General features: G+C 43.0%; 2 protein-coding genes across 6 annotated transcripts; one reads left to right on the forward strand and one right to left on the reverse strand.

The window, feature by feature from the left end:
• Positions 1-1,219: 1,219 nt before the first annotated feature.
• Positions 1,220-11,266, reverse strand: BBS12 (Bardet-Biedl syndrome 12). 5 transcript variants are annotated; one of them, XR_003535318.1, is made up of 4 exons: positions 11,178-11,266; positions 7,548-9,832; positions 6,918-6,973; positions 1,220-3,879 (listed from the first exon to the last, which is right to left on the reverse strand). XR_003535318.1 is itself a non-coding variant. In XM_027689998.1 (2 exons), the coding sequence occupies exon 2, from the start codon at positions 9,814-9,816 to the stop codon at positions 7,684-7,686; it is 2,133 nt and encodes a 710-aa protein (XP_027545799.1). In that variant the 5' UTR covers positions 9,817-9,832; positions 11,178-11,266; the 3' UTR covers positions 5,892-7,683. The 5 variants fall into 5 exon arrangements, 1 of the variants encoding a protein (XP_027545799.1); XR_003535316.1 differs by having other exon boundaries at positions 6,918-9,832; XR_003535317.1 differs by lacking the exon at positions 1,220-3,879 and adding an exon at positions 3,899-4,925 and having other exon boundaries at positions 6,918-9,832.
• Positions 11,267-11,339: 73 nt separating this feature from the next.
• LOC113970754 (caltractin) lies at positions 11,340-16,724 on the forward strand. The gene is made up of 5 exons (XM_027689999.1): positions 11,340-11,446; positions 13,336-13,491; positions 14,751-14,879; positions 14,970-15,107; positions 15,340-16,724. The coding sequence occupies exons 1-5, from the start codon at positions 11,429-11,431 to the stop codon at positions 15,427-15,429; spliced, it is 531 nt and encodes a 176-aa protein (XP_027545800.1). The 5' UTR covers positions 11,340-11,428; the 3' UTR covers positions 15,430-16,724.
• Positions 16,725-27,665: the final 10,941 nt, after the last annotated feature.

Raw genomic sequence — 27,665 nt, forward strand, 5'->3', positions numbered from 1 at the left:
AGAGCAAACAGAGCAGAGGAAGAGCCAGACACAGATGAAAGCACAATTCGAAAAAAACAATTTAAGTTTCCACTTAAAAAAAAAAACAAACCACAACCAAAACAACCCCAACAAAACCAAACAGAACAAGTAAGGATTTTCCTCAAACCTGTAGCAACAAAGTCTGTTCATTTTTTGCTTGAAATATTAAAACCACTGCTGTCAAATATGCCTGAGCCAGCTCTGCATCACACCAGTGATACAGCAAACATGACAAGGGGCAACTTCTAATGCCTTTGTCAGACCAAGGCAAATAGACAGAGATCCAACACTGGAGATTAATATTAAAGCCACAAATAAAGAGATCACATGTAAAGTACACGATTACAGATTATGGGGAATTCTTTCAGAGAGATGTTAAAAAGAATTAGTGAAACTCAAAACCCCCACACATATACTGAGGTCTTGTTTCATTTCCAAGGTATTTAAAAGGATGACATTCATTCCATCCTGCCAGCTCGTATGTGGAGGAAGTGTTCTGCTCCACTGAGTTTACACTGTATGTTCTATGACTACTCGTAGCTCTGCTTGGCACATTGTAACTACTGTGGTTTAATCTTCACCCTATATTCCAAAAAAGAACTACTGTTGTTCACTGTCAAAGTTTACTATTACTCTCCAAGAACTATCCTGTTCTAGATATTATCCTTACGGAGTCCAGACTTGTGGGAATTCTGTACCAAGCAATGCAGAAGGATTTTTGACAAATTCCAACAGCTTTGTCAGGTTTTCAAATCAAAGAAATGTCTTTCAAGGTGAAGAAGCCAAATCTTAAATGACATCAAACATTCACTCATTCATTGCTATAATAATTCTGACCCCTGATTGTTATCCAAGGCCTCATTTTGTCACATACTAAATGAACAGAGTGAAGAGTTTCTTCTCTAAAGAGTTTGCAGTTTTAAAAATTAGAAACAGACTGGATACGACTGTTTCCAAAGCTGATCATTCTCCCTAAGTGCCATTTCCTCCAGGAGACATCCTCTAACCTAGAGATGATGGGCTCTTAATCTTCATCAAATTCTTCAGTGTAAAGCACAGCTCAACCTACTGAATCTCTGAAGGGAGTGTTTTCCATGTTATCATTAACCAATTGTTATTGCTATTTGAGCTTACTAGAGGTTCATCTGAGAAAGAGTGGCTTTTAATGAAGGTTGCACTCCTCATCAACAGCAGCAGTCCTCAATTTTACATTTCCTGCCACTAAGAAATGATCAGAAACTCACCCTTTAGTAGGATTCAGAAGAGGGAGGAAGGATGGTCATGGTTTTGCAATAACCTGTTTCTTAGGGACCAACTCCCCAAAGCCACAGAAACTCCACTGATGTTTTTAATGAAAAAAGGGATTGGTTCCTGTATTAATTCATAACCAAAGTATGATTTCCCCTTCCCCTTCAGTCTCCTGAGAACAACATATCAGCAAAATAACATCTTGCCACACATGCGCAAAAGCAAAAGCATCTGTGAATTCTCACTGAAGAACTGAATGTGTGGTAGTGGCTCATAGCAACACATAAACCAGAACAAAAACAGCCTGACTGGCCTTTTAAAAGAAAATCCAATTCATAACAAACCCTATTTCAGCTTATTATCTGAGATGGACACAAGTGTTCGAGGGAGGGCAGGGAATGGAACATCCTATTTGTACAATGGCTCCTCTCCATCATGGCCAAGCAGTAAATGCCAAGTGTCAGGTTGTAGGGCAGTCTGCAGTCCTGTTTTACAGGTGAGCAAACACAGTTAATTCAAACAGCACCCCTTGGCACAGAAAAGTCACATACTTTTAAATTAGCTCCTGTATTTTTGGAAGACCTTTCTTCGGCAGTTTAATAAGTCTGTTTAATAATGAGACTCAAACAAACAAGAGACATTGGATTTCCTCCAGCTTCTTCTGGCCTTGAAAAGCCTCTCTTCTTCCACAGTTTCACTGGTGTTATGAATGGTTGTGAGCGGAATCTGGGAGGCTGGAGGTCTTCCTCAAGTTCTGTTGGAAAACATTCCTGAGCATCCACCACTGAAGCTGAGATTTGAGAGTCATTCCCATACTACCCACAGTAACCCACCCCACGTATAGCAATTACTGATGGGACATCTGGCAATTCTGTAGAGCCTATCTACAGCACTGCTCTTGTATTTGGGATGTCAAACAGAATAACTGCACAGCCAGGGTCACACACAAAATCATTTTTCAAGTTAACTGCCTGGTACTTCAGATAAACAAAGATACATTTGGGCTTCCTTTCCAGTAAAGCTCTCTTATTGCCAATTATATCAGAGTTTCCTGGCCTCTGGCAGCACTCAGCTAAACAGCTCCAGAAAGCAAGTACCCCTGAACCAGGATCTGGATGACACAGTTGGGATGGTTATTTAAACAGTGTTTACATAAACTGAGAGATGAAGAGAGTGAGAAATGAAGTTCTGAACACTAACTGTCCCTTTACCTTGAGCAAGGCATACTCAAGGAACTGGAATAATGTCACATTAGGAGGACTTTGCCAGTTAATTAAACTGACCTAATCAACATATCTGTATTGCTGCAGGTGTACTAGTCTAATTTTCAGCAATGTAGGGAATCAAAGACATTATACTGATATGGAATTTTGCACATGGAATTGTGTTCACTTCCCCTAAAACAGTAGGTGCACGGTATGGGCAGATCTTTGAGCTGGAGCCACAGACAGAACTGCAAATGCAGGGAGCAGCCAGTGGAATACAGGAATTAATACCCAAAACAAGGCAAAGTTCCTTTCAGTTTACTGGAGGGATTGCTGTTCTTCAAAAAAAAAATTAGGATTTACTAATAATAGACAGGTATTCCTCTGGAGTTCTTCTGGTTCTCCAGTGTGAACAAATAGGGGGTTTCTGTTGTTTGTTTTTGTTTTGTTTTTAAGTTTAGTCAGTGAAAGCAGTGACTCAGATCACACCTTGGAAACAAATAAGTTCACCAACCGTGTTATTTTTAGTCACCTCTCCGAATCTGCAATGCTGGTTAAATATTTGGTCTCACAACACAGCAGACAAAAGTTGTGAACAACACTAACCCCCATCCTACTGACTTGAGCTGGAATAAAAGACAGTCAGAGGCTGGTCTTCCCATTACTTCTAAATAAAAACTGCATGCTATCTTTACTACTCTTGCATTAATGAAAAAATAATCCTATTGTTTGGAGTAGCACTTGGTCCCCAAGGAAAGAATTCCTTTTCATCTAAACAGTTCTTTGTTTTGAACCTCTGCTAGGCAGGGAAACAAAATACAGGCCTCGGTTTCCCCCCCCCCTTCCCAGGAGCCCTTTCACCATCTGTGCATGATCCCGGCCCAGCCCTTCTTTCCACCCCTCTGAAAAGCACTCAAGGATTCCTCCCAAACATGGCTCACCACGGGAACACATGGCTGCTGGGGATGGTGCTGGGGAGCCCAGGCTTGGATTAAATGCGACAAAAAGCCACTCCCCAAGGATCATCAGGGGCCTGATGTGGAAGGAGAAGTTGGAGAATTATTATTTCCCTCCAGTCAGGGAAGCACTTCTGCCCCAAATCATCCTTGTCCCTACAAAGTTTTTGAGAACATAATACAACAAACTGAATCCCAGTACTCACAGCAAACTATCACTGAAATGCAGCTCAAGACACCACTGGGGGTGTTTTTCAAATACCTAAAGAAGTGGACATTATCAGCAGAATCAACAGGTAGGAAGTCAAAACAGAGAAATGTGTTCTTTTCTTCCTTCCACCACTCAGTATCAAACCCAGTCCCTAGTTTGTGCACATACCTGAGCTGTTCTCTCCCTTCAACTGTGCTGAAATCATCCCTGTGGACATTAGTTGTTGGAGTAACATTATCTACAAAGAAAAAGCCCTTTAAGACTGCAGATCTATTCGTGCCTGGTTAACACACCACCTTGAAAGAAAAAGATCTTGGTCCTCCTGCAGCTTTGCAATAAATGGTTAATTAATGCAGCAATGCTGGTGGAAAGTGGCAGAATTTAGTCTGATTTTTTGACTTTTCCACATTAGGTCATACAAACCATGCTCTAACTGTGCTGGTGTGGAATTGTCTCAAAAGGATTGCTGATCTATGGAGAGAGAGGAATAAAACTGGAATATACTCCCTCTGTCTTAAAGTGCTATGAGTAAGTGACACTTCTACAAGTGGCTGTGAAAAAAGCGCTGTAGAAACAGCAGCACAGATGGTCACATTCTCAGAATCATAGAATCGTGGAATCCTTAAGGTTGGAAAAGGCCTTTCTGGAAGCTACCAAAAGCTAAAAGTTCAGCTTAACTCCCCAGGGAAAGAATTAACACAAAGAAGTTGCACAAGGGACAAAGCAAATGTATCACCGTGCCACACTTCTGAACACAGTCACAACCTGGTCCTTCCAAAAGTAAAAAATACCCCATGAAGCCTGTGGTTTTGATTAAAAAAACAAACCACACTTACAGTTGGTCAGTACTAGATCCCTGTTCTACAGCAGCTGTAGAAAAACAACAATTTAAGACTCCCTGTCAGTTTGCCTTATACTAATTGTAAGGCTTGTAGTCTCTGTTACTCCCAGAAATGCCTGTATTGCACAGCAGTTCAGGTTCCAGAAACAGGGAGCCCTTCCTTGAAGGAGCAGCTCAGTGACATTTGAGTATGGCACTGTCACGTAGCAGGGCATTCTAGAGTTTAAACACAAAAAAGATTAAAAAAAACACATAAAAATACATTTAATTCACTTGATACTTGGTAGAGTTGTTTCAACTCCTCTTGATGTCCTGCCTGAGTTGGTTATGGGAAGCCAACCTGCTTTTCATGGAAGAAGGTCTTGGTGCTGTAAGAATGACCTTTTGCTGATGATGTAACTGATGGGATGACTCAGGTCTGCCAGTCGTCCTTCTGAGCAGAGCTGAAAATCTCTTGTCACTCCATAACTTTTCTCCTAGATTAGATTCCCCTCTCCACTCCTCTTCCCACTAAGAAAAAGGAAAATGTTCTCCCGGCCTCTCCAGCAGGTCTGGCCTGGGATATCAGCAGGAGGTCAGCACAAATAAACTGTCTTGACTCTCCCAGCTCTCTTGTGAGCTCAGGTTTTCTCTTCCAGCCCTCCCTGCTCCATAACTATCTTAACCTTCCCAGCCCCCAGTCTCCCCCCATCATTCCTTTGTCTACCTGGGGACCACTGTCTCCTACATTTCCTAGCTCACATTTTTCAGTATACCTGAAGCAGGCAAACTATCAGGTGCCTCTTGACAAGCACTGATCACCAGGCTATCAGCCCTTATAAAGCCAGGATATGAAGGCAGGCTGTGCCCCCTAGGCTGGCCCAGCTTGGGACAAAGGTCTTATTGCTATGATTAGGCCCTCCACTACATTTCAGGAAATCCTCAAGGAGCAGAAACCTAAAAAATTTGCTTTATAAAGAGAAACATTAAATAAAATGTCATCAGCCGTAAACAGGAGGAGTGAGCTGGGAATGATGACACTGGGATGCAAGGGAGAAACAAGGCACCTGACTAGGACTTGGTTTCAGCAGGGGGTGAGATGCTGCCAATGCCTTGGGACGATCCTTTCCCTGAAATCTCTGCCATTTCCCAGTTTCCCAAGCGCATCACATGTAAAAGTTTAGCCCTGCCATCACATCATACTCTGCACAAACAGCCTTTGTGCACAGAGGAGGAGCCTCTGCCCGGCAGAAGCCAAAATCGCCCATGGCAGATGTTGAAATCATTCCCGTCGCCGAGTGCCACGGCAGACACGCACAGGATCTCCGTTCCATGTTGCAAAGAGGTTTAAGAGATTTGAGGCTGGGGAACTATATTGTTCTAGTATATTGTACTCCAAATTGCAGAATAGGATGCCTTGAGGAGAAATAATTTTAAGTAACCCAGGCAATACAATATCTAGCCAGTTTATAAAATTTTCCATTTCGTGGGCCTGTAGAAAAGCAAGTGTTAATTAATCAAAATATCATGTCTGACAGCTTTTTAGAAAACCCCTTGTCCTGGTTTCGGCATCACAGCATTTAAATATATCATTATGTGCTTTTTACAAGCCTGATTGGAAAAATTACATCATGTTGGACTTTCTCAACACTTGGTGCGTCAGCTCTCAGTGTCTAAGAGCCCCATAAATAGATGTTTGGACCACCTCAATACAATTCATGTCTGCAGTTTTTCCACAACACACTTAACTCTATTATTCAAATAAAGTGCAAGTGGATCTTTTCTTGGGAACTGGGGTTATGCAATTCTCAGGACGGGAGATTCAAAAAAAACCCAGTATAAAGTCAAACATGAGCTGCAAACCCTTGCAGAGCACAGAGTCTGTTCACATTTATTTATATGCTGTGTTTCCACTTCATGCTCACTTAACAGCCACTAGCTCCTTTTGCCTCTTTTGATCTACCAGACTCTTTCTCTCTCGTGTCTTAGTACACCAAGCAGTTAAACATCAGTGTGCCAACTGATTAATAATGAAAATGTAATTGCAGGCTGATCAAAACTTCCATATAACTAGACCCCTATGCTGCTAGGAAATACTGTTCCAAATTAAAATTATAAACCCCTACAGTACTGATGAGATTTTCCCAAAATCCACTGAATTTTGGAGTTTGATAGAAAACCAAAAGATCTGCAGTTTCAGGTCAAAGATATAACACTACTTTAATATACAGACTCATCTCTCTATATATTTAAACCTTATTTGAGGGTGAATTTCATTATCCGTATGCCAGCCATCAGCAGTTTAATGAGAAAGTTCCTGAAAGCAAGAATCCACTTTAACATCACCATTTCCATTTGTTTTCTGTTCTGTTTTCACCAGAACTGGTGAGACATTTCACTTTAAGTATGATTCAGAATGCCAAGTTCAGAAAAAAAATATCTCCATAGTTACACACCTCTTTCTTGCAACGAAGTGCCAGTTCTTCAGGGCTCTGCTTCCAAATTATAAGTGCTGTAACACAGTAAAAATGCCTTGCCTCAATCATGATAGACCTGTTTACAGTTTTTAACCAACACCTAAAACATAGATCATTTTCCTCTCTACAAAGATAACTGAAAGACCCCAAGGAAACAACCCAAAAATCCAGTTCGTGATGTAAAATTGAAAATTTTGTGGAGATACACCCAGTCTATAATACCAAAAGGAAGGATTCAGCATGAATTTGTCAAAAACAGAGAAATTCCAAAGGGTATATATTGGAAAATAGGAGATATATTGACCATATAAATATACAAAAATAGAATCTATTAATATGATCTCAGTGTAAAATGTAACACTCAAGTTTAACTCTTATGCTTGCAATGTACAGAAATTAAGAACAAGGTATTAATTCCTAATTAATTACATTATGTATATTCTTTAATTTAACACAAGCACACCAATGTCATGTAAGAAGTCCCTACCTTTCTTTAGAAGACACTAGGAGACATCTATACAGACAATATTAGTAGGCTGGGGTTAGAGGTAAGCTCATAACTGATTTTTGTTTGTTATTTAATTCTCATTTCTAGAAATAAGAAATTACCTTGTGACTGTCTCTCATTCTGATTTCTGCTGTTACGCTCTAAAGTCATAATCACATCTCAGTGTTTGCTTTATAAATTATGAGGACATGTAAGTTAAACCTGGACTTCTCCCACTGACTCAGGGACTGCAAAGTCCTATAAGAACATAAATTCACTCGACACAGGCGAGTTCAACAGCTCATTCCTTTTGGGGCCTGTGATAATTTCAGCATCAGTCTGAAGCACCAGCAGCACCAAGTCCAGGGCTCTCCTCCACGCCTCTGTCTTGGCTGCAACGTTATCATAAACCTTTAAACCCTCGCCGTGGTCAGCAAAGGGACCAGAGCCACCCCCAAGCACATCACCTCTTCTAAACAATTCCAATATATATGCTGAGGGAGAGCCACAATCCACTGCTTTCTTGAGGTGATGATCCACTAATGCACACGCTTCCAACTCCGACGGAGCCTTTGCCATGTTACACATGACCACGGAAAGGTACCGCTTCCAGCCGCTTGCTAGTGCTTGGAGCACAAGGGATTTATACTCTGCCACAGGTGCTGCCAGCCAAGGACTGGGAAACTCTTTTGCAGCCTTTGCTGGTCGCACAGGCTGCTCTGCGAGCACCTGGATGTGGCTGAGGCACAAGAGCTCCACTGCACCACCCCCAGGAAAAACCTTCCCATCTTTTAAAGCATGGTGGAGTCGATACACCAAAGTCCAGAACTGGTCCTCAAGGAGCTGCACCTTGGAAGCCACGGCAGTGGTGAGCACGGCCGTGAGCAGGGGGATGCCTCGCACGTTGATCCGGACCGGCACGAGCTCACCCAGATCCATCGCACGCCCATCGCTGGCCTCCCACAGCTCTGCCTGGACCCCGTTCCCAGCACAGGAAGGGTTCAGCTGGCTCAGGTATGTCACTGGTTGGGCACCAGTGACCTCCCCAAAGGCACACAACACATCCCGAGGCACAGGACCGACTACCAGTATCCTGCTTGCGGTGCATCTGTCCAGTAAGTTTTTGCACACGCTTCCTTTGACCAAAACTAGGTTTACTTCAAAGCTCACCAGAATATCTAACATTCTGCTTAGCCATGTGTCTCCTGTTCTGCCTCCCTCTAGGTTAGGATGCTCCAATATGGTCCTTACGTTATGTGGTCTGTTAAAACCTAAGTGACGGTACTGCTCCGTTAGGTCACCATCCACCAGCAGGATCCGGAGGGATTTGTCTTTAAAGTGTTTGATGACTTTGGCTTGTTCTGGTGACACTAATGTGACAAAGCCCTGGGAGACACAGGAATAGCTTTCAGGCAGGCCCAGCAAAGAGCATGTCACAATCTCTGTGATATTAAGCTGGGAAGAGCCCCTGCACTCTGCTCTCTCTTGCTGATACTCAACAATGCTCTGGAGCAGTTTCACGCCAGTCTGATTTCCACGACTCAGAGCCATTGCCAGGTGTCCTAAATCAGAGCATTCACATGGATCTGCTGATGGTCTCAAAAGGTATCCCTGAAAATTACCTTGTTGACCTGAAAAATGGCTTTTTCCTAAAGTGCTGAAGTGTCTGCTGTGGGTTAACTTCTGTTTGATACAGCTGGATGCGATAACACCACTTCCAGGAATCACAGATGAACTTCTGTCACCCGCTGGTTTGACAAGAGAAGCTGCTGAACCAAAGCCAACAAAGGGTGAAACCAGGCCCCTGTTAAAATGACAATCATCTCCTTGATGGGAACAAGAACTTATTGAAATTACTTCTGGTTCAGAAACAAATTTCTGAAAATACAGCAAATCCTGAGGATTTAGAAGACTGTCACATCCAACTTGGCAAGCTTTGCATTCAAAAGCGTTTGGCCTAACTCTGCTAGAACACAGCTCTTTCTTTACATCATGTATTGATATTTGGAGACACTGGACTCTCTCACAGCAAGAGTTCAACCCCTCAGACATCACAGACACTATTGCTGAAACAGGAACATTCTGCTGGAGGCACTCCACCACGGCACTGCTCCACGCACCAACGAGGAACAACAGGGTACTCATCCCAGTCTTAAACTCCTTGTTCTGTGCCTGAATGGTTTCATTAAGAAGCTGTCCAGCAGCACTTGTCAAATCCAAACTTTCAATCAGTCTAACAGCAGAACAAATCAATGTGCTTTGGTTGGTGCTTTCATCCACGATGAATTTATGAGACTTCACTGGCCCAAGAAATGCTCTTCCAGTCGATGCCAAGCATGAGAGTTGCTGGAGTCCAGTATGTCTCCTTGCATTCACATCCCTGAAAGCCATGGGCAGTGGGCAGCATCTGTGGACAGAACACAAACTTGCTGACCCAACCTCACAGCAAGCCAGAACACAGATTCCCAAAAAAGTAATTTAGGAGTCTAACCCTGAACACAGCTCTACACTGTATAAAACAATTCTTTATCCTGTGCACTTTATATGAGACATAAATGCATATAATTGCTGAAATGGTGTGTTGCTAAAATGCCTTTGAATTGTTTCTGGCTTTCTTATTGTAAAAAGCTGTTAATTCCCATGGTTTCTTGAAGCATTGCAGACTGTATAGAACTACCATGTCCCTCCTCACCTGTTATCTGGAATTTCAGTTATTTGCCTTACTTAGGGCAAAAGTTCATTAGAGCAGAATGGGCAAATTACATGCAAAACCCAAGTGTTCTGTACAGATTCTTCTTGGTACCAATAGCTGTACCTTTTGAAGGTTTAATCTTCAAAATCTGGAAAAACAAATTTATTTGTTTCCAATTCTATCTAGTCTATTTAGCACACATATGCACACTTTATGCATGCATGAAAAGCAATGCCACTTCTAAATACCTCATAAACTGCCAAGGTTTTAAAATTTTGATCTGCTACTCGTTTTAAACACACCATTCTTTTCCTCAAAATCTCTTCCATACCACAGTCCTGGATTAAACTAAAACTTCCTTTTTGAATTACAAAGTATACAAACCAAGAATTGAGAACCCTGAGCCCTATACCTTTTATGCTCAGCTTCAAATCACAGAATGGTTTGGGTTGGAAAGAACCTTGAAGATCATCCCCTTCCAAACCCCCCCGCCATGGGCAGGGACACCTTCCACTAGGCCAGGTTGCTCAGCGCTCCATCCAACCTGGCCTTGGACACTTCCAGGGATGTGGCATCCACAGCTTCTCTGGACAACCTGTGCCAGGGTCTCATCATCCTCGAAGTAAAGAATTTTTCCCTAATATCTAATTTTTCCCAAATATCTAACTTAATCTAAGCCTACTCTCTTTCAGTTTGAACCCATTCCCCCTTGTCCTGTCTTGTAAACAGTCTTGCCCCATCTTTCCCGTAAGTCCCCTTCAGGTACTGGAATTTATTCATTATATAATTTATTCCATCTCCCTAAAGGCCCCTTAGCGCAGCTAGTCCAAAACCCAAAAAGCTCATGTTTCCATCCCACTCAGCGAAAGTCCATCTGAACACTATCTCCTGATCTTCACAGGGAGAGGAAGCGCTTCCCGGATCGCCGGGGGGGAGGAAAGCAGCTTGGAGCGGACGCAGCGGGCGCCCCGGAACTGCCGTGGCGGCGGCCCGGCCGCTTCCTGCGGTGCGGAGGGCCGGCCCGGTGGCTGGGCGGCGGGTGCGGGTGCGGGTGTCTCACCGGTGTGTGCGCGCTTCCCGGCGCTTCCCGGCGCTTCCCCGGACACACGAGTTGCCTGGACACGGCGGCCGCTGCTCCGCGCGCCCCGCGGGCGGGCCCCGCGGCGCTCTCAGCTGTCAATCACGGGCACGGCGCGGCGCCATTGGTCCGTGCTGGGCGGAGGGGCGGGTCCCGCGGCGCGTCCGGCTCGCCCATTGGCCAGTCGGCCGGCGCGTGTCTGTTGCGGTGCGTCCTGCCCGGTCCCGTCCCGGATGGTTCCCGCCTGGATGGTGAGCGCGTCCTTCCTTTCCTTCCCTTCCTTCCCCTGCGGGCTCCCCTTCCCACCGCCGACTCCCCCCGAGCCCCTCCGCCTCCCCGCCAACCTGCAAACCCCTCTCAGGGTTCCAGTCCCACCCAGGCCTCCGCTGCCGCCTGGTTACCTCCGCCCCCCCCCCAGCTCTGTCACCATGGAAAACGCTCCCGACAAAACACTGGGATTCGCAAAATGCGGCACCTGCGCTCAGCAAGCCGGGGGGAACATGCCTGGTTCGTCTCGGCACGGCTCGCTGAGCTCCTCCGCTTCGTGCTGTCGCGGTGGCAGGTTGGGATGGGACCGGCCAGGCCAGGAGCGGGAACCTGGAAGGGGTTTGTACAGCTCAGACTTGGAATAAAGGGAACGATAAGGCTCTATAGTCAGGAAAAAGATCTCTCGTGGGTTTTTGCCAGAGCGGCATATAAAGGGTAAAAATCTGATGCTCGTGTCGATAGCAGGGAAAAGCCAGACGAACTGCTTTGTAATCCAGCCTGGGAGGGACAAATCGTGTTTTAGAAAATGAAATTTCACGTTAAACTACAAGAAAAATGGAATCTTCTGTGTTACACATTGGGAATTTAAGAGAGGGATCCCAGCCAGAAAAATGGTACCAATTCAGCTGAGATAAGAAAGTGGTTAGCAGTAGCTAGGTAATAAATTCCTTGCTTGGTGTTTATTTGCTTTTATGAAGCCCAACCAGTTGAAGCTGGGGATGGGAGGGACTGCCTTTCCTTCCACCAGTCTGTGCAGATTCATAGAATCATAGAATCATAGAATAGGGTTGGAAGAGACCTCCAAGATCATCAAGTCCAACCCCTGATCCAACTCCAATTACTATATCATGGCACTAAGGGCCACGTCCAATCTCTTTTTAAAAACCTCCAGGGATGGTGAATCCACCACCTCTCTGGGTAGGCCGTTCCAATGCCTGATAACCCTCTCTGTAAAGAATTTTTTCCTAACATCTAACCTAAACCTCCCCTGGCAGAGCTTGAGCCCATGTCCCCTTGTCCTATTGTTGGTTGCCCAACAATTCAAGACTGAAGGACTAAAATCTGTCTGCTGCTGGTTTAAAAACGAAACTAGACTTGAGGAAAACATCTTTCTAGCTCCATAGATAGGAGGGACCCACAGACCCTGTACTGTACAGCTCACACCCAGAGGCAGGAAAGGTCTCAGAATTATCCTGGATAATGATGTACCAGCTCAGCACAAGCAGATTAGTGCTCCTTAAGGGACAGATTTCGTGTTGATCTCACTGCTCCCAGAACACGTTGTTACCTGGCTCCACAGCACAGCTCCCTCCTGCTCGGGGGACAGGGAGCCTGGAGCTGCACAGCTCCCTTTACACTTTGCTCCCTCAGAGCAGGTGCTCTGGGACATCCCCGTCTCAGGGCCGGCTTGGAGGAGTGGCTGAATTTGTGTGCCATTCACAGTCGAGACCCTGTGCAACCACCTTTTTTAGCTGTGAGGATGATGGACTCACATTTTCCAGGTGAAACCACCCCTGACACATCCAGGCCACCGCAGGAGGTACAGAGGGTCTTGAGTCTCCTCAGTGGGGTGTTCATTTTCAGTCTGCCCGCCTGTTCTTCTGGCTTTACTCCTTCAGTCTTCAAAACTCTTTCTGTTTAAAACAGAAAACATGAAGCTCAAATGCACATTTCCCAGGAACAAAGTCTTTGCTTGTATTCTTTTTAGAATAACCAAAGAAACGAGCATAGAGACCCCAGTGTCTACCACTTGCAGCAAGGAATGTCTCTCACTTCTGCTACGGTTTTGCTTTTGTTATTTATAATTTAATGTATTTTGAATTCTCCCTGGAATGGGCTATTTCTTATCTGCTGTCTCCCTTACTTTCTGAAGGCATCCAACTATAGAAAACCTGGCTTAGCTACAGCCCAGCGGAAGAAAAGTGGCTTGAAGCCTGAACTTACAGAAGAGCAAAAGCAGGAGATCCGAGAAGCTTTTGATTTGTTTGACACCGATGGATCTGGAAGCATCGACATCAAAGAACTGAAGGTTTTCAAACTTTTTGTTTTCCTTGGATGAAAATATCTTTGATCTTAAAATTGTAGCTGCTTTTTCTGTTTGTCCAGCCCTACTTTAAAATACTTTTGGAGTATGAACAAGAGTAATGGCTTTCTGTCATGACTGAATTTGGGGTGTATTACGTGGTGTACCCTGCATGTAATGCTTCAGAGCAGACAGGCTTCTCTAATATGTGGATATTTAGGTCTGATAAGTTGGAATTATCTGAGCATTAGAGGAACTAAGCAGTTCCTGTCTTTAGGTACATGCAGTACACATTTCAGTTTTCATGACTGAGATGGTAGTTTCTGGGAAATGGACTTTTGTTGTTCTGGGATGAATGTCAGAATATCATATATTTTTATCACCTCAGAACTAAACACACACTTTGCACACATTCAGGAAGGTTACAACCTGAATATATATATATATATGTTTGCATATATATAATCAAAAAATTACCTGGTTTTTAATTCAAAAAAAAGCAAAAGAGGGATCTGAGTTTCATTTCAGTAGCAATTCAGGTAGTGTGTGTGCACTTGCACACACGCAGTAGTACAAGGGGGAGGATTATTCTCAGTTCTCTCCATGTGTTTCTATGTGTCTTATCCTTTTCTAAGTGTGAACCTTTTAATTATCTCCTTGACCTTAATTTCTCACATACACAGACTCTGCCTCAATTTCTGCATGAGTTACCTAAGCCTGTGGCTTAGCTCAGGATTTACTTGGAAGTACTTGGTTAAGGACAGCATGTTTTCTGAATGCAGATGATACATGTTAAAGTATAGTTATTAAAAGAGACTGAATTGTTTTAGCATCAACCATTTAATGCTGTTTTCTTTTTCAAAATAAATTCAAAATAGTAGATATTTTACAATAGGAAGTGTTGCCCTCTAAAATAAACAAAAAGGAACTTTTTCAAGTTGCCCCATTGCAAGAAACTGGTCAGAAAACACATGTTTCTGATGAGTTGACACTTTCCATTAGAAAAGTGTTCAGCAGGAAAATTTCTGCCTAATGTTAATTAACTATGGATTTCCACTAGACCATGTAGGAAGAACATAGTCTTCAGAATATCAAGCCTACACTATTTCTGTTTGGAAAGATGAAAGAATCTGATAAAAGATACCAAGGTGTTTTCATTGCAGTGAATTGTTACTACATTTTTGGACAAGGAAATGAAACAAGCTTTAGCTCAGCTGCTTATAACATAATTTTGGTGGCCTTCTAACAATTGGGTTTTGGTGCAGGTTGCAATGAGGGCTTTGGGCTTTGAGCCAAAGAAGGAAGAGATTAAGAAAATGATAGCAGACATTGACAAGGAAGGAAGTGGCACCATCGACTTCGAAGACTTTTTGGCCATGATGACACAAAAAATGGTAGGAATTCTTAGCAGAAATTCTTGTGACAGCATAAGCAGCTTGAAGTCAGGAGTTTTCTAATTCACACGTGTTTTACTCTTGTTTTAGAGCGAAAAGGATTCACAGGAAGAAATCTTGAAAGCCTTCAGATTATTTGATGATGATGGGACAGGAAAAATTTCATTCAAAAACTTGAAAAGGGTTGCCAAAGAGCTGGGAGAAAATCTAACAGATGAAGAACTTCAGGTAAATTGTGATTTACCAGAGCTTGCCTAACAGGCACAGACCTATCCTGTAACTCCTAAGGACTGGGTGGAAATGTATGCCTATACAAAAAGGGTTGAGAGGTCAGAAATATGAAGGGCCAGTCAAACACAGTTATGTTTTCACATGAAGTGCTTCTGATTGTTGTTTTAATGAGTGAATTATATTGTGTTTTGAGTCCAGTGCTTGATCAAATGTCCAATGTGTTTTGTAGGAAATGATCGATGAAGCTGATCGAGATGGAGATGGAGAAGTAAGTGAGCAAGAATTCTTGAGAATCATGAAGAAAACTAGCTTATATTAATATTTGTTGCCTTGCTACACAGCTGTTCCAAAAGATAACCTGGAAAAGACTTAAAAGCTGGGCTTGTGTCTCCTGCATATTTTCTGTCATATAAAGTCGGGAAGGACAGATTGTTTTTTTTTTTTTGTTCATTCTTCTTTTTTCAACAAAGTTAATTGGGGAAGAGGGGGCTGCAGTTTTCAGTACTGTTAAAATGAGATACTGCAGAAGTGAAAAGGAAGGATGGATTGAACCTGCAAGGCAGGGTCCTTTTCTCTCCCACATAACAACTTCCCCAATTGCCATTTGGGACAAAAAACGCTGTGTTTTACTATTTCACTAAAAGACTTTTCACTTAAGATGCAAAGATTCCCACTGCTGCTGGGAAAGGCCACTTGGACTTTCCTAAGGCTACAGATTAAAGGGACAAGCGCAGTATTTTTTTTATTCCTTTTGAGGCTTTTAGGTTATCTTTTGGTATTTGTCTCCTTTTGTTTATTTCCATGAAAGACTCTAAAATGAATTGCAAATCTGTCTGTATTTCTGTATGAAATACTGTTTTCTCACAGCAAGTTAGTTTTGGACCTAATGGGAAGCAAATGTAGCTAACCAGCCTTGGTTCTTCATTTGGAGCTGTGTGCCATCCATAGATGTTCTTCTGTTTATCTAATCACCCAAAACCTGAATGAAACTTGAATGTAACGTGCTTGGGTCACCAAAGTTTATTGTATAACCAGGCAACGTGTTGTGCCATTGTTCTTACTCCCCAGACATTAGAGCTGCTGTTACTTCAGAATTTTAGGTACCTAAAACGTTCAGTTCTGTGGTGCACTAGAGTAAATTTTGTCCTTGGCTGTTAACAGTTAAGTTGAAAGGAGGACTCACAGCTGAAGTGAAAAAAACAGCTCACCATGGATATCTGTGGAACACTGAATGTATTTAGATCCATGCAATCCAAATTCATTTCACACATCACAGGTTTGGGTTTGGTTTTTTTAGGAGCACCTTCCTTTTCTTGAGTATTTCTTGCACATACTGTCAATCTAGGACTTACTGGAGAGCCACATTGCCTTCTGTGTTATGGGGACAGAGGGGACACAACCTGACATCCAATTATGTGGCTCTGCAGCAGGGTTTATCCTTGGGTCCTGATTAAACGATCTGTTTTAAAACTTTCAAAGCCTGTAAAATTCCAGAGACCTGAGAAGTTCCCTATTAGCATAGTCGGTGGCAGTTGATGTAATCCATAGTATTGTAAGTGTTTTAAAATGTCTTAACTTTGTATAAGTGTGAAATAAAACTGTTTTGCAAGTTAAGGACTTTGCGTGCTAATTCTGAATTCCTCAAAAATTATTTTAAAGTGTTAAATGGTTCACCAAGTACATTTTCACTTACTTTCCTTTATCTTTTCTGTCTAAGAGAGGAATTCCTAGGTGCAGTAGTCTGTCACGTAATTCCTCTTCCACGTTGCTGATTAAAAGTTTCTAGTACTAACCACGTACCTTCAGAAAGGGAAATTTGAAGTTCTAGTTGATTGTGGGGAATCCCAGAGCCTATTAAGAGTGATTGCACTTTTTTTTCATGCTGCCACAGGAAGAGACTGATGACTGTGGTTTACCTATGATGCGTGTCACTTCTCTCTTCCTGTTCTTATCCCATTACCTGACCTCGGAAAGTAGGAAAAAGCCACACAATCATACCTGCCATATATACTACAATGGGGAAAAGTTATTTCTGGTTTGCCCATTAATCTCTTAAGTCTGGAATGTCAAGCAGTGGCTGAATTAGCACAAAACTTGCAAGTGTTTAACAGAACAAGTGTCTCCTGGTGCTTTAGTTTGCATGATAGTGAGGGATATCCTGTCCCCTCTTCAGCCTGGGCAGCTTTAAGGCCTAGAGGAGGCAGATGGCTGTGAACCTGGTCCTTTGCATCCCTTTTTTCCTTCATGCTGACCTGGAGAGCAGGTTCTTACCTGGCATTTGCAGATTCCCCTTGGATGGCTGCAGTATGTGTATCCAGCTGAGATCCTCCCTCTGCAACATCAGCGAAGCCTGGTTTTCAGTCTGAGTGTTCATTCGGGTCAGACACTGCACAAAAAGGAAAGTGGAACTGCAGTTTGTATTTGGCAAGCACCTAAATATCAAAGCATTGTTAAGGGCAAGAGCTGCTTAGGAGATAATATTGCAAATTACTTCCACTGAAATATGTTTTTAAATGAAAAGGTACTGGGCTTTTAATAAAATACAGAAGAGTTCAAGAAGGAAAAAACTGCTTGCAAGTTATATTCCAGAGTATGCCAATTGCATGGCAATTTTTTCTAAGTTCTTTATCATCTCTCAGGCCCACAGTACAGTCCCACAATCCTGTCAGCCCCACTCGAAGGCAAACCTTCAATTGGCCTTAGGAAAAAAGACCCAAGGAACTGCCAAGGAGTGCTGTGCTCTCACTTCATTAGGTGTGAGTTTGTTTTCAGAGCAATAAGCAGGATCAACTTCTAACATTGCAGAGGAATAACAGCTTCTTTTCACCAATCTTGGCATTTAAAAGAGGATGGGGTAAAGCAATAGAACAAACATTTGTGTGCTTTCACATGCCAAGAGTCTTACTAACAGAGCCCAAATAGTTCCATAAACTTATGAGGCATTTAATATTAAAATATTTAAATTGGTCACTTACAGTTTTGAAGAATAACTCACATCCTGCAAACTGCCTGGTGAGGTCACACCACATATTTAAAATGGAAACCTTCTCACTGAGTTAAACAAATCAAATATTGCCACACTACAACTGCTTTTAAACACCCCTGCATAGCATAAGTGGATTTTGAGAAAGACTTGGGCAGCAGAAAGTGCTCTGGGCCAGAACTCACCATTGTAACACTTGACACATGGAAATGTCACATATCTCCATATAAATAAGGACTGACAGATCTGAGAGGAGTGGCAGCCTCGCTAGAGGGCATCCAGTTACTAAAGTGTGAGGTGAGTGATGCTCTGATGCTTATTTCCCTCCTCTGTGGCTTTCAATGACGATAGAAAATACACTCACAGACACTATCCAGGCAGGGCTTGAAATATGTGGTTGGACACAGAATTATTTTCTCAGAGAAAAAGAAAACAAGGCTTCTCACACAACCCATGTGCAAAATGCTGTAATTATTAGTCGGTTGTTCAAAGCTAAACCCCCAAACCACACTTTCTGAAACTCCCACTCTGTATTAATAATTAGAGGCACACTCCCAGGAGAGCAGAGAGCTCAACTCGCCTTTCACACAGTCCCCCCGAGTGCTCTGACCACTCTGTCGAGTTATTTTCTCCCTTTGGGAATACTGCTATCAAATGGAACCACTTCCAGCAGGGAGACAGAGCCAGACTCGCTGCAGGATGCTTGTGGGATGTGGGAAAGCTGGAATCATGGCCTTGCTTCAAGTCAAGAGGAACTAGGATTGGAGAATTAGAGCCTTGTCCCCAAGGTGAGTGTGCTGACCTTTAGGAGACTGCTCTGGGATGTGGCATAACTCCAGTGGCCTTGTGGGGACCTAAAGCTATAGCTCTTGACCTCTTCAGAGTCCTTACTGCCACTAATTACTAAACTTGAAATAGCTCAAGTCTGGTTTTTTTTTTTTGCTTGTCTGAATTAGATTTCACACAACAATTAAGAACAAAGCAAGGCTGTCAAACCTGAGCTGCAAAGGTGAAAAATTCTGGCCACAGCCTTAACATTTTCACATACATTTATTACTCCCCTCATGTTGTATGCATGTGCACACACACACATACTGTATATGCCTGTGCAAATCTTGCAGTCCTATCATTATTAAGAGTTTCACATACTTTTGACATGTAAAAAGTACAAATTTGAATTTGGAAACTTCACTTGGAAAGAGGGGGGATTTGCTCTAACATTTCAGGCACAAATAGGATAGGCTTTGTGTACTGTAGGGTTATCATGGTGCAGAAATCTAACCCTTATTTCCTTGGAGTGAAAATCCCACTGGGCCAGCAAGGGCTGTGGGAAGTGGCATGGGAACTACCTGTACCTGGTTCGGGGTCTGCAACAAACTGGTGCAGTCTCAGTGAGTTTGCCTTTGCTCTCAAGGCCACTTTATGTCCTTTGAAAGCTTCTAACTGGTTCGAGTAGTGACAAAAGTTTCACTATAAAAAGAATGCCCCCAACATTAAATAAAGCAATAAAAATAGGTTTCCATAGGAAGCAAATGCAACAGCTTAACCTCAAACATTTCCAGCATTATTTTGAACCACTCGCTACCCAAAAATATAGCTTAGTGCAAACAAACAAAACCAGCATAATTTACACATCCACGCAATTGTCTGAAATACCTTCCTAGTGTAGTTCCTTCTCCACCTGCCTCTGCTCAATGTCCTCAATATAGAGAAAACATATATATGCTTTCCTCTAAATTTTTTCAGACCTCCAAAGGAGAAGCACCATGACAGCTCTAAACATCAAGGAAAAACTGACTGCAAACACTGCAGATCTGATTTAGAAACACTAGAAGGTATCTCAGTAAAAAAACACATTTTACCAACTTTTTAAAAAGTGGTATCAGATCATCTCAGTTTTAAGTCTGTATTCCCCATTTCCTCTTTAAAGAGCTTATGCCATGACTGACCAAAGGACCCCACAGAAACACTGTTTCCACACATTTTCTGAGTGTTTTGTTTAAAATCAGTCCGTGCACTGTAGTCATCGTGAGGTTGAAGATAATTGCTGCAGAATAGCTCCTTTTAGAAAGGACATACATTTAACAAAGGTTTTGGGGTTTTTTTTCCTATATGAAAAAATCCATGTCAGTGAAGGTACAGTCCATGTAGAGCAGAAAACAGGCAAAACAGGTGCTAAAACTACAATTATTTTCTCAAAGCAGAAAATTACTATAATTGAGATTAGTGTTTGGTAAACATGTCCCTTACACGGCTCTTTTTCAGCTTCCTCCTTAATATTAGGAACCAATAACGTATTCAACAAAATGGCTTACAGGTTTAAATATTATTTCTGTTCCTGCTGCAAAATACATAAATATTTTTTTGTTGAATCCTCATAAACTGGGCCACTATGTGGGTGAAGTAAATGCTTAGCATTCTTCTGCAGAAAACAAATGTATTATTGCTTACAGGTTTAAAAATAGCAATATTGCAAATCCAAGAGAAAATAAGACTTGAAAATGCTTATGTATCACTATTAAAGGAGCTTTACCCAAAAATGAAACTTCTTTTAGAAGGGGAGTGGGAAGAAACAAGTATTTTTATTCTTCCTAGTTCCAAAACAAGATGCAATAGTTGTATTAAACAGGATATTATTTATTACACGGGGATTTTTGTGGAGAGATTCAGAATCCTCCTGCCTATCAAATGCCATGCAATGCTCTGACTCACCAAGTCAAGGCTGAGAATCCTGACCACCTCCTGCTAAGGGCTCAGCATCATCTATTCCCATTGCCCTCAGCTTAGCACTTCTGCAAAAACTGGGCCTTAAACAATGAAGGCTTTAGGTTTGGGCTTCCTATTTCCTGCGGTGGATCTGTGTAGGTGGCCTTGTTACCAGAAATCCATACTCCTACACAGCAACTTCTGACTGTGTTTCTGCAGAAATGACTATGATGAAAGGAATGAAGTATTTTTAAAATAAAAATCATGTGTTCCTTTCTCCAAACCAGTTGGGGTATCTCCTGCTGGCGGGATTCATTTCTTCACGTCTTGTGTGGCAAAAGTAAGAGTGGGGTGGAAAACAAAAGGATTAAGGTGTTCAAGGGCACCGTGGCTTGGGCTGCTGGGCACAGGGAGAGGGGAGAGCCTGTCTGTACTGTCCCCTGCACATCACCAGCAGCTGAGTCACTGGCCCAGCCTGTTGAGCTTCTTTGCTGCTGCATTTCGCAGCCAGGAAAATCCCACATCCTCCCAGTGGGTGTAGGAAACGCAGCTACAGCCTCTGGATGCGTCGCCACCAAAAACAAAGGGGAGGTTGTGGCGCGGGCAGTGTCTGTGGGCTCAGGGCCATGTCCCAGGACCTTGCTGACAGCAACCCAGGGCACAGGGAGCTGTGAGCAGAGCCCAGGGCCAGCACTGCCTGCCCACAGCCCTGCTGCTTTGCCAGCCTCAATGCTCCAAGGTGTGTGCCCAGCGCTACCTCCCCACATGGGGATCTGCCAGGGCCACCAGGAAATGGCCTCTCCCATCCCACCTCATTCTGTCTCTGCTCTTTGGCTCTTCGGGGATGTCACACCTCGCCCTCCCTGGTCTTCCCCAGCCCAGAAGGATGTTTGACTTCAAGCACAAGGGACTTACTCAAGTCTCGACTCTTGCCACGCTGTTGGGCCAGCACAGCCCTGGTGGCTCCAGAGGTGCTGCTCTCACCTCCCACCCATCCGGGCTCACTCCCAGCCGTGTTCCATGATTGCAGAGGTGGGTGCAACCAGCCAAGGCAGCTTCAGTCTCTGAACTTGCCAGTACCAGTTGAATACCACCAAAGCTGCTTGACAGATGATGGCTGTCAACGCATATTGCTGGCAAAGCAACTGAAGTCTTTTATCACAGATCCAAGTTGTTTCCTTCCGTGAGTTCCCTGTGGCACTTGCCAAGCTCATGTTGAGGGTGGTGTTATTCTGAGAAGACCACAAGCATCCCGGGTCAGGCAGCCAGTGCCTGGCTCTCCAGTCTAAAGTGGAGTATTGCTCTTGGGAAAGGAAACACAGGGACAGACTGGCATGGGCTTGCCTGGCTGTCTGGGCAATTGCTCCAGACAAAAGCGCTTTTGAGAAGCTGCTCCTGTAAAAGTTGACAAGAAGAGACCTGAGATCCCTAAACGCTGAGGTGGCACTGGGAGAGGCTGCCTTAGGAAAGCAACCAAACAGCCAGTCAGTCCTATGCAGCACAAACCTTCCCACCACAAGTCTTCAATGGCATATAAGCAACTTGGATCAGAACTTGGCATCAGTGTCCCAGCCAATCCCACAACCCTCATGCAATCCTTCTTCCTTAGTGCTGTGCTTCCTTGGAGGCTTTAGCCTTAGCAAACCTGCTGCCCCTGTGCCTCCAGCAGTGTCCTCCCACTCTGTTTAGCCACCTGAACTTCTCCTAGGAAGTTTAAGAAGCGAGACCATTCAGACAACAAAGGGGAGAAAAATTCTGCTGACATCCATTCCCCATCACATTTGTTGCATGCTCATGTTGACCAAGACAGGAAAGCACAGAGAGGAGAAAATAGCTACACGTCAAGGGAAAAACAAACCAGCCTTTCCTAACTCTGTCTTGGCATGGATTCATTCCAACTACACCAAGTGCTTTTGGCCCAGCCTGATGGGCAGACCGGAGACTGCCTTTGTAATCTCTGCCAAAGGGAGAAACAAGGCCCCACAAATATTTTACCATGACTGGTTCACCACCTGGATGTTTTAACACTGCTGTTCAACACCAACATTCTCTTCCAAGGAGGTGTCAGAGGGGTTGGCTCCACCATCGGCCTGGCTCAGGGAAGAGCTGGTTACACCACAGGTTCCCCTTTGACAGGGTTCAGCGTGTCCCTTATCACACAAACTATTTCATAGTTGACAGTTTACAGATACATCATGGCCATATGAGACATTTCTTAATATCTATGGCTGCATTCTTAGAGTGAATTTCCTTCTACACATTGAGGTGAGAATGAATTTATACCAACGAATCGCATGTGAGCTGCTGGCTCATTGTCCAGGAGGTCAAAAGTTTAAGGCGGTTTTTGAACATCACCTGCAAATCTCAAGGTGGCAGGTGACATACAAAATAATTTGGTTTTAAGAGTGAAGCACTGATTCAAACTGAATCTAGGTACTGAATGGAAAACGGAGCCTAGGACAGTAATTTTTTGTGGCATTGTTGCCATCCTGAAACTTTTGCAGTTCAAAAGGTGGCATAAGTCTTTGACAAAAATGAAATAATTTCACACTTATTTCAGCAGTTTCCATTGAGAAATTGGCTTGTTCAAGGCACCATCTCTTTAAAAACATGACATCAGCTTCAGTAGATTTTACTTGATAATACTCACCAAGTTCCTAGCAATTACCACTATTATGATTTGCATACAAGTTGTTTTAGGGACTATCCAAGCAGAACAGTAACAGCCCCATGCCCTAGAAAGCTTTCAACCTCAGATGAAGACAGATAATACATAAGATGGTGCTGGCCAGAAATCCAAGGGCTGTTAACATCCTTCTGACAGTCACTTCTTAGAAAAGCCATCTGAAGATGACTGAAATTGGGAGCCTTTGGAAATACCAAAACAAAAGTGCACTCTTAAATAGGTAACAGGAGGGTGGCAAAGCCTTGGAGTGTAGGTCAAGCAGAGGTGGAAGGGAATGTGCCAAAGCAAGTGGGAGATGATCACAAGGCTGGACTTGGATGAACAGGCACGTAATACAGCAAAGGTAGCACAGAAACTACTTAAGCAGAGAGGTAGTCTTGGAAAATTAGCTTTTCAGTAGCAGGCAAGGACTATGTGAAAACCAAGAAGAATCCTGCAATAACAGAGACATGAAGAAAGTTTAACATTGTGAATAAAATCTTTACGTTACTTAACACATACGTCTAAATTTAAGCATTATCTGGATACAGAACAGTCCTCAGCAAAGACGATGCCCAAGTTGCAAGTCTGAGTAAGACGCAAGACACTGGGCATCAATAAATATCAAGTGTAATCAGCTCTGAGTTGTCTGTGGGTGCCTAATCCATGCTGCAAATTGGTCTTTGGGTTTAGCAGTAGGGAGCTGTCAGCAACCACAGTGCTGAGACTAACACACCACACCACACTTGTGACAACTGTAAAATCCTTTCCTAAGTCTGACACCAAGGGCATGAGTCTCCTTCTCTGCTTTGGGAAGTCCAAGCAGTCTCCAGGAGGGAGCTGGTGAGAAGTGTGGACAGCAGGAATGGCAAGTCCTGCTTACCCTCAGCCTGACTCCCACTGATGTTTTTCCAGATTTCTTTTAAAGGTTAAAACCTGAATTCTAAAGGAGATTTGGATGAATTTCCACCTTTAGCTGAAGGATAACACAACACGGGATCTATTTCAAGTCACAAACAACAGGCATACACCAGAAAGCAACAGAGGAAGTTCCTCCAAGGCTTAGAGCAAAAGTTCTGTATCCAAATCCCTGCCAACAGGCAGCTTGGCACAAGGTATAAACCATCCAATTTCAGTCAATCTCTTACAATAAAGTTCAAATCATAGAAGCTCTTAACAATTTCTTCTTCAGCAAACTAGACAAGGTATGTTAATTACAGAGTCACAGAATGGTTTGGATTGTAAAGGACTTTACAGACCAACTCGTTCCACCCCTCCTGCCATGGGCAGGACACCTTCCACCAGACCAGGTTGCTCAGGTTGCTCCAACCTGGCCTTGAACATCTCCAGGGATGGGGAGTCCACAGCTTCTCTGGGCAACACATTCCAGTCCCTCACCACCTTTATAGTAAAGGATTTCTTCCTAATTTCTAATGTAAACCTGCCCTCCCTCAGCTTAAGACCATTCCCCCTTGTCCTACCACTTCATGCCCTTGTGAAAAGTCCCTCTCCAGCCTTCTTGTAGATCCCTTTGTAGTGGAATTTTCATTACAGTATGAAAATCATGGTGCTAAAACAAGGCATATCACACCCTCTTATGACTGTTTGGCCTTCTAGTTTTTCTAGTTGTTCTCAATGCTTTTTTAATGAACATTTGCTGATATTTAATGGCTGATAAAACAATGACTTGTAAAACTGTTTATGAATGATCTATTTATTTACATCACATCATAGCACTTGCTGTCAAATGCAACTTCCAGAGCATAACAGAGAACACAATAGATGAGGAAAACCAGGATCCTTTTGGTACTACACAACTTGCAGAACTTAGTCACAGGTGGCTGCTTGTTTTATGTGGCTGTGGAAATGCCTCTGAGGGCTTATTTTTGGCAGATACTGATCTACCTTACCTTAACCAAAAGATTTTAAGTGGTTCAGAAATGCTTTTGTAAATAGAAACCCTGTGAAACAGTTCCAAGCACCTCCTCTTTGTCCCTATCTCTGAATACCGAGATTTGCCCTGGTACAAAAGCATGGGGAGACGGAGGAAAACAAGAGGTGAGTAGTGAGAGAGTAATGCAGAAAATAAGTTTTTAAGAACTGTGCAGGTGTACAACACAACACTGCCTGTGGCTCTGCTGTGAATGAGGTTAGACAGCTTGGAGAGAAAATCCAGATACAGAGCAAAACAGTTTCAACATGAGCAAAACCTGTCTGCTTCTTTAGAGACATTTCTGTAGCAATGCTGGGTGATGTATCAGGAGGCTTTGTTTTTGCAGTGGATGAAATGCACAATTTTGTTTCTACCTTCAAAGAGGACAACTCTTGTTTCAGAGCTCACAGACCTAGGAGAACTCCAAGGTCAGCACAATGTCTCAAGTGTTACTTTAGCCAGTTCAAAGGACCCAAAAATGAAATCTGTAAGACTCCGACAGGAATGGCAAAATGTGAAAAACATAATTAAAAATGGGGGAGAGCTGGGAGTTTTTGAGATTTTGGAACTGATCCTGAGAAGAGCAAGGGTGAAAAACCATAGGATTTCAATAATATACCTCCCACTTGGATAGATCTCATTATGCCATGATTTAATGCTATAAGGTTTATGTAAGTGAATACCATTTCACTTTTGGAACAAAATTGTAGTCTCTAGCAAATCTCTCTCTGAATCCAGAAGAGGCATGATTAATTAATATCCTGTCTTCAAACATAACTCTCTGGAGGTGCATAAAATTGTCAGGGAAAGGCAGTACACTTGCAAAGCCCAACTTTCATAATGCTATAAGCATTTGTTCAACCTTAATCCAGCCTGTTGCTGACTTCCATTATCAGCCTTTAATTACATGACTTTGCAGATTTCCCCACGGGATTCTTGCTATTCACAGGAAAAGCACCCAATTTATTGATCTTTCTCATTGTTTGCATTATTTTGTAAATCCAGCATACGTTCTTGTAAAAAATCCATACTTTTTTGTGTGCTGTACTGATCCAAATCTCCTTGTTAGAGGAGATTGGTGGAGCTTGATCAAATCAAGGGCAGGATTAACTGCTGGGGTAATGAGGGGTAGGTGGAGGACAGTTTATTTCAGGTTTGGTAACCTAGGAAGCAGCTGAAAACCTCATACCATCAAACCCACAGATATCCCCTATCTGTGAGGCCAAAAAATTAACACTGTATTGCCTTATGTTCACACATAGATAAAACAAAAATTAAAAATGCCCTTCCTTCCCGCTCTTTTCAGGGAGTCTGACTCATGATTTGCAGACTTTTGGGGCCTTGCAAAGGCCCTTTTCTCACAGCCACAGCATCCTCAGGTGCTTTGAGCAATTCCACTGTCAGCCTGCAGAAAGGTACTTTGGCAGCAGCACCAGCAAGATGCTCAGGGTTTGTCACCTGGCTGCGTTTGAGGAAGGTGTTTTTGGGACACTGGTGTGGGTGACACCATCCCTCTTCTGCAGAGAAACAAGACAACTTTGTTCCAGAAGTGAGAACTATTAAGAGACTCTCAGTGAAAGTGCTTTAACAATGGAAATATATTTTTTTCTTATTCTCAGAAATTGATTAATTATTGGAAGTGAAGATTAATAACAGTGATAATCACTCTGCTGCCTGACAGAAAAACGTGCACCAGTGTGAGCTGCAAACAAAGTGCTGGCTGCAATTCACAACCAGAGCAACACACCCAAAAAAACTCTTCTACCCCTCAAAAGCAAACCCCTTACTTTTTTTGTTTAGAATAATTCACTCCAAAGCAGGCATAAGGATTTTAGGAAAAATATTCCTTGAGGATGAGGTTTTCTCAGCAAGTCTTTGACTGTTACCTCCTTTTCATTTGATATAAGCCCTCAGCTGCACATCTTCCATTTCATGCAAATTTGGGGTATTTTGAAGCCCAGCATCACAAACTTGAATCTAGAGGAATCAAGCACAGCCTATTTAAGCAGCACAGTATCTGACCTGTAGCTGGAGACTTCTGAGTTTATATCTTGTACTGAAATTCTTTATATATATATGTGTGTGTGTGTGTGTGTGTATATATATACTGAAAAAGATTTTATATATATATATTTTTATATATATATATTTTTTATATATGTCACATCATGCATTCCTTTTAGCAGCCTTTGCCTTGAACACGCAAATGTCCCCTGGCTCCTGCAAAGCTTCATCCCAGTAGCATGTGCTTATGATCTGTGTATGTTT

The sequence above is a fragment of the Neopelma chrysocephalum genome, unplaced genomic scaffold (genome assembly GCF_003984885.1).
Source record: "Neopelma chrysocephalum unplaced genomic scaffold, ASM398488v2 Primary Assembly neopelma1_79, whole genome shotgun sequence".
Lineage (NCBI taxonomy): Eukaryota > Metazoa > Chordata > Aves > Passeriformes > Pipridae > Neopelma > Neopelma chrysocephalum.

Excerpts from the sequence above, each read along its gene's own strand:
- BBS12 (XM_027689998.1), bottom strand. The coding sequence starts at position 9,816 with ATGGCTTTCAGGGATGTGAATGCAAGGAGACATACTGGACTCCAGCAA.
- LOC113970754 (XM_027689999.1), top strand. Across the intron at positions 13,492-14,750 it reads TCGACATCAAAGAACTGAAG|GTTGCAATGAGGGCTTTGGG; the intron begins GTTTTCAAACTT and ends GTTTTGGTGCAG. Across the intron at positions 15,108-15,339 it reads TAACAGATGAAGAACTTCAG|GAAATGATCGATGAAGCTGA; the intron begins GTAAATTGTGAT and ends TGTGTTTTGTAG.